We start from the raw sequence: 7,500 nt of genomic DNA, 5'->3' as shown, positions 1-7,500 counted from the left end.
TCACTTTGAGATTGTTGATGCACCAGAGCCATGCAGAATGCAAATAAAAACCTCACTATAATACAGCTATTTAAAACAGCTATTTTCATAGCAACAAATTGTTTAAACACATTATTGGCTAAATGAACAGATACTTTATGACTCAATATTAATTGATTTGATCTATAAAGGTGGATACATTTAAATATTACTATACTATGTTGTAAATATATAATTTTTTTATTGCTTAAATAGATTGACGCTATTAGCAGGTTTGGCACTAGTGTATTTGACAATTTGAGGCTATAGTTTCATAGTTATCAACTAAAGTTACACAATTTTAACAAATAATAGCTCCAGTTTTATTTATACAGTTGCGTAAGTTTTTTAGTTAAAATAATGCCTTTGTTTACTCAAGGTGGCTCCTATACAAAAAAAAATTTTTTATAAAATAAATTGCAATGGTTCATAAATGTTTTATTGTATTATTGATGGTATATGAAACTCAAGTTTCTTATAAAAAAATGTACATGAATCATATTTAAAGCAACTTTCAACTAAATTAGAGGTAAAAAAGGTAAATTTGAAAAGATTCAAAACAATATTTCTTAATTAATTTTGGTTTAAACTCAATAACTTTTTGGTTATAGCCTCATTACATTATTTTCATTCATTTCTACTAAAAGAATGAAAAATAATTAAAATATCAACAATGGGACACCATACTTAGGGCTGTAAATCCTGGCTCGTGTTCGTGAACGGCTCGGTGATCGGCTCGACAAGAGCTCGTTCATGTTCGGCTCGAATGGTAAACGAGCCGGGTTTGAACAAAAAATTAGGCTCGTTTATTAAACTAGCCTAGCTTGAACATCATAGGCTCGTTCATATAGGTTCGATTAAAGCTCGAATATATATATACATATATATATATATATATATATATATATATATATATATATATATATATATATATATTTATTTTTCCAACGCAATGAGAGCAAGACTTATATTTGTGAAATGTAATTTGAACTATTAGAGTGCAGTGTTTAATAGGAATTATTATGTTTGTGAGAGTTTACATTAAGTTTGAACATTGAACTATTAGTTTTAACTTTTATTTTGAACTATTAGATTTGTGGGATCTTATTTCATTATGTTGTTTATTTGCATGTTTAATAGACTGTAGGATTGTTTATGTTGTTTGTTGATTTGGACTTGCATCATTTGCGGTAGTGGTGTAGTGGTAAGAGCGCTCGCTTCATAAGTGAGAGGTTCGGAGTTCGACTCCCACCACGTCCCTGGAAGTACCGCGCTCAACTTAGTTTCTCCGCGCAGCGGCCTTGCTCGGAAAGGTTTGTGTTTCGGAGTTAAAGGGTTGAGAGAGAGTTGTACCACGAATAACAACTAAAAATAAAAATAAAAACACACAAAAATGAGTAGCCTCCTCGACTATAGTGGCCCCCCTCGGGCCTTGGGGAGGTGAATAATCTAAAAAAAATTTACAGACGAGCCTTTAACGAACAATTTTTTTTTACTAAACGAGCTTTAAACTAACAGGTTACAATAATTATTTCAAGTTTTAAACTGGTCAAGCTCGAGCAACATGTAAAACGAGCCGAGCCCAAACAATATTAATCCTTAACGAGCCGAGCCTGAACATTCTAAATATGTAAACAAGCCAAGCCGAGCCCTGGCAAGCTTGGCTCGTTCGGCTCAATTTACAGGCCTAACCATACTTAAAAAAATCAAAAGTTTATACATAAGAAAAACAGGTGTTGTGTAATAAAAATTGAAAAAACTATTCTTAGTTGATCATTTTAGTACATCTGAAATCCTAATGATTAAGGAACATACACTAAAAATTTTAGCCAAAAAGCTTTTCTTATATCGAGATATTATGTTTTGAAGTTGCAAAAAAAGAATAAAATTAAAATGTTATGAAAACAATGACTAAAGTTATCTGATAAATAGAAATTATTAAAAAAAAAATGAAATTGACAAATAAAAAAGTTTAAGTAAGGTAATATTAATAAGTATTTAATGCAAAATGTACATATATTCTGAATAAACTATAAGTTTTGCATCAAATAGTATATTACAAAAAAATTAGAAATTTTTTTTAAATTGAGTCAAACATTTGTGCTGTTTGTGGTGCATCTAAAGCATGTTGTTTTTCAGTAACGTCATTTAACAAACTCTGGTCAATAACTGTAAAAATAGAATTAAGCTCGTTTTAATGCAACTTAAAAATTGACTCAAAGTGATTTGAATTTTCTGAACTTTTAGCTATCATAAAGTTTGATTTGCCCCTTATTCATGCAAAACACCAAATTTTAAACTTAAACAATGAAAACTGATTAAAACAGCCTGCGTTTCTAGACTATTCTTTTAATAACTATGGCCTGTGTCATATTGTAAACAGAATTTACTTTAAATAAATCATACTTAAAGTTACAGCTCAGAAGGCCATGGGTACCAGGATTACGTTGAACTGTTTTATTTTTTATTTTTTCATGTAAAATATTATTCAACAAATAAACTCAATGTTAAAAGCGAAAAAGTATCAGAAAATTATTAGTCTAGAAAAAAAAAGAGTTTTTTATTTGCTAACAACAGATTTTATTTAAACAATTGCAGTTACAAACCATTGTTGCAGAGTTATACAGTATTAGTTTTTCTAGTTCATATTTTTTGCATTCTTTTAAGTGTTTTCAGATTTTTTGTCTTGCGTATCTTTTTTTTGTAACTTCATCAAAATATCACAAATTATCCCAACAGGCAGAATTTTACTTAAGCCATTAACTAACATTTTTCTCAGAAAAAACAACCTATGGAAAAGAATTTAGCTTTACAGACCAACAAAGCCTGGTCCCGAAAATGAAAGATCAATGTACAAGTTAACAATTTGGGGGGCTAGCCACGTCTGAATATCTCCAGCTAAACACTGATAAGCAAATTTTATTAGCTCTGCTTTTCTAATATCACGCAAATCTTTTTCTGCTAATTAAAGAACAGCTATATGGACATATAAATGCAATGTGCAACATTTTAGGCTTTTTATTATTGCATTTCCCAGTTCTTTATACGCCCAAAAAAATTTCTTTGGCTAATAAAAATCTTTCAACGCTGAATATTCGCAACTTGTAGCAGATGCTGCTATTATATTTGTTAGGAACCAAGGGACATATGTAACAGTTATGACGAAGCTGGCATCGTTAATCTTTTAATTTTTGAATTTAGTTTTTAGAAACTAAGGGACATACATAACAGTTATGAAGAAGCTAGCATGGTAAATCTTTTTATGCGAGTCCACTGCTAATAACTTGCGTGTAATTTTGGTCAACTTATTTAATCATATTTTGAATCAGCCATGAATTTTACCTTATGCATTGCGCTAGGGATTGGAAATCTCAAGTTCCTAATAACTCCGTTAATGAAGAATATACTTAGCTTGACTAACTTGCGGTAATCATTTCTAGAAAAGGTTTCATTTTTAAGTGGTTAAATAAAATATTTTGGCTTTTAAATAAAAATTAAACCAGAGGCTAAAGTTCCAAATCAAAAATACATTATCATGCCTATTTACCTAACTAAAAATCTCTGGCCCTACCCTACCCTACCCTTTTAAATATAATATAATTATTGTACCTCTTTTTTCAATTGTAAAGTTTTTGTACCTCTAAACCAGTGGTTTCCAATCTTTTCTCACCTTTTCCGCAAATTATATACCATAAAATTTTCATGAACACCTTTGCTTTTAATAATCACTACTAGGTGAAAATTTTAATAATGTCACTTTGATTAATCATTAATATTTTTGAAAAGACTGTCTAGTGACAGTCTATTCAAAAATATGCCAGTCTATCAATGACACAAAAGTATTTTATCTTAATATATATAAAAATATATTATCCAAAAGCAGGTCAATGATAAATCTGGCACTGTTTAAATGCAATTAATATCTGCAAATTTGGTTTAGCTTTAGATAGAGCACATCTAGTATTTGCATTGCTATCGAATCTATTTCTTTTTTTTTAGCTTTAAGAGATAGCATAGCTAAAAACTTGGCTTCACACAAATGTGATGTAGGACTAAGGGCTTTAAGTGCAATTGATGAACACAATGGATATAAATTCCTCATTTTCAACCAGAAGTCATCTAATGGTGGTGTTTTGAAGTGATCCTTAGCCGTGGTATTATCCTTTAGCTCTATTAATTCTTCTTGCGCTGCCTATTTCATTTTTTTTACAACACAAGAAAACGGTGATATAATAATTTTACTGCTGAAAAGGTTCTCATCTAGAAAATAGTTACCCAACTCATAAATCAAATTATCTAGGACACAAACTATTTTTTTTTTTATAATTTTGAAAAGCATGTTGTTTCCAATTACGCTGTTTTACGTTTTTGAAACAGGATCAAATTTCCATTGTTAATTCTAATCTTACGCAGTTTGAGCTTTCCAATAAATTCCTTCAGTATTTCCGAGTGTGTAAATACATTAGCATTTTTTACACAATATGATCCACAATGTCCACATAATAAGCCGTTGTTATTTCAAAATTGTCAAGTTTAAAATATTCTACAAGTCCATTTTTTAATTGACTTAAAGATTAGTTCACTTTGCTTCTAAGCTTAAAAAATCTTTCAAAATTTTCCAGCAAATAGCCATCACACTGAAGTATAAACAATAACTTATTGTGTTTAGCATCTAGGTCAGAGCAAAATTTTGTAAAAAGTTGAGTGTTAAGACCAGAAGATTTTATATGACCAACTTGACTAATTGATTAAAAACAGCTTTCAAACTACCTGGTAGTGTTTTGGTTGCCAAAGCCTGTTTATGAATAAAATAGTGTACACCAACTACATTTGGGCAATCTCTTTCACTCTAGTCTGCAATCCAGACTTACAAACCTTCATGGAAGAAGCTCAATTAGTAGTAATTACAAACAAATATTTCCATTGTAACTGATTGTAATTGAAAAACTGTTTAAAAGTTTTCATAATATCATGTTATATAATATCATATCATCTTGTTGTTTCAAAGATAGAAGAGAACAAAATTCTTCCTTGAACTTGTTATTGCGAGTAATCCTAAAAAATACAATTAATTGTGCCAATGCACATACATCTTTTAAACTCATCCAACTAAATTGAAAAGTAAGATGAATCTTTAGTTTGAAAATTTTTTAGATTTGTGGTCCGTTTAAAAAGTTCTCATGGATCTCCAGGAGTCCATGGACTGGGAATCCACTCGGTTGGGAATCACTGCTTTACAAAAAGACTAAGGCAATACCGTATAATCATAGTATGATATTGCACAGATTTTGGATTGAATATTAGATATTTTTGTTGCTCACTCCAAAAGAACTTCATAAATGGTGAAACCATATAGTATCAAAAGCATTTAACATTAGTTTTTTTTATATCATCATCAAGGTCAGAGGTTACTTGTCCCAACCGATGGTCTATGGACCATTGGTTGGGAATGCTTTAAAAAATACTTCTAAAAATGTAAGATGTGGACCTCATATAAATATGTGGCCTACGGAGAGTCCAAAGGATAGCGGAGTCAACAATGATGGTAAGAGTTGCTATTGCTTAATGGTATTTATCATTGTGGCAACTTTTTGTATCTGAATTAATTACAAAAACATGATCCACAAAACATATTATCTATCTATCTACAAAACATACAAAACATATTACCTATATATCTACAAAACATACAAAACATATTATCTATCGACCCGCAAAATATATTAAAAAGTAATAAAAGTCTTTATTGTCTCAATTTCTCTCTATGAATTTTTAAATTATGTGAACACCTAAGAGAATGTCTCCTGAACCCGTAGCATCTTGAGTAGATACATTTAATGCCAGTGCTATTAGTAGCACTTGTAAGAGAGGTGATCTTATACTTACAAAATTGCTTGACAAGTTACATATTTCATTTTCAACAAAGATGTTCTTTTATTACAAATTTGCTTCATAAGTTTAGTAAGAATGCGCAACACTAGTTATTTGCCTTTAAACGTATTTATGACTTCATTTCTAATAAAATCACTCTTCTGTTTGATTTCAAATATAAATAGTGCCTGACATACCAAAAATAACTATACTATGAGAGTTTAAATTTAATTTTCAGCTACATAAGTTAAAATTTAAGAGAAAACGCTTAAGTAGTTATGCTTTCAAACATAGTATTCAAACATAGTATTTAAACATAGTATTCAAACATAGTATTTCAAACAGTATTCAAACTATTAGACTCTTAAATTATTTCTAATGGTAGGAAGCTCTCTATCTGTGATGGAATCTGAATGTTTCAGAGAAATATCCGGAACAGAAAAGGATGTCTCGATCTGCATTTTTATTATATAATCAAAAGTTTATGTTAAACCTAATATGTATAAAAAATAAATTAAAATGACCAAATTTAGTATTATAGAAACAACTGAAAAAAAATGAACAAAATGTTGATGTTGCTGCCAAGTCTCACAAAAGCATCGGAAAGTGTTTTAAATAACAAAACTTAACTGTAAGTTGATTCGTAAAGAATTATAAAAATGCTGGTAAAACTGTATAGTAAAAAGTTAAATTTAACATGGATATTTTTTTGCAAACAATTGGGTCCGCACACTTTATTAGCAAAAACTTAAAATTGATTTAAGAAACTATACATTAAAAAGTGCAAAAAAAACAACATAAACAAATGTATAAATGAAATTTTCATCACTTACTGTTAGTTGGAATTCCAGGAATTATGATCGTTTCGTAATTACTGTTTAATGCAGCTCTAAAATTATTGTCGTCATATTGTATTATGCCAGTAAAAGCATAAATCTAATAAAAAAAAAAAAAAGTCTAAAACACATTTTGAAGCTTCAAAATAATCACACGTTTCAAAAAGGAAATCTTAATAGCTAATCATATTTAATATATAATTATATATCTTTAACTAATCTAAATATTTTTAATCAACCTTGTTTAAATAATTTAAAAATTATAATTAAAAACTTTTAGTTACAATAAATATGTTAAAGAAAGTGGCAAAATAATAAAATAAACAATTACAACAAATATAAAGATTTACAAATTACATAATTAATAATTTAGAAAAATCGAATGTGCAAATTTACATTTATGCAGTTTTAAGATGAAATGCTTTAATAAATTATACTTGTCAATGGCTTATACAATATTTTGATCGGGAACAAAACACAAAAGATTTTTATGTGAAATAAAAAAATAGGAGAGTTATTTACAAAGAATATCGAAAAATTAAAACCTTATAACTATCGGTTAGGCCAAATGCAAAAATGAATTAACGCAAGCATTACCAGTTCTGTCTTTACTTTTTTTTCATTTTGGTGTCATTGTTTTGTTTCAGTTTGTGATGGTGTCACTCGGTGCAGCTTGCAGCCACCTAATGACGACACTGATTCTTATTCTAAAATGCTATTTTCATAACCTGTGTTTATTGATAAAAATAATGTAAATGACATAATCATTTTCATT

General features: G+C 29.1%; 1 protein-coding gene across 1 annotated transcript in view; it reads right to left on the bottom strand.

The window, feature by feature from the left end:
* The window catches only part of LOC136075501 (macrophage colony-stimulating factor 1 receptor 2-like), a 232,616-nt gene that overhangs the window by 63,833 nt on the left and 161,283 nt on the right, over positions 1-7,500 (bottom strand). Inside the window, exon 14 of the mRNA XM_065788871.1 lies at positions 6,723-6,825. Coding sequence (XP_065644943.1) covers positions 6,723-6,825 — 103 coding nt within the window. The remainder of the gene's footprint in view (positions 1-6,722; positions 6,826-7,500) is intronic.

The sequence above is a fragment of the Hydra vulgaris genome, chromosome 01 (assembly GCF_038396675.1).
Source record: "Hydra vulgaris chromosome 01, alternate assembly HydraT2T_AEP".
NCBI classification, from domain to species: domain Eukaryota; kingdom Metazoa; phylum Cnidaria; class Hydrozoa; order Anthoathecata; family Hydridae; genus Hydra; species Hydra vulgaris.
The sequence above is the reverse complement of the archived record's forward strand: the minus strand, read 5'-3'. Positions and strand labels throughout refer to the sequence as shown.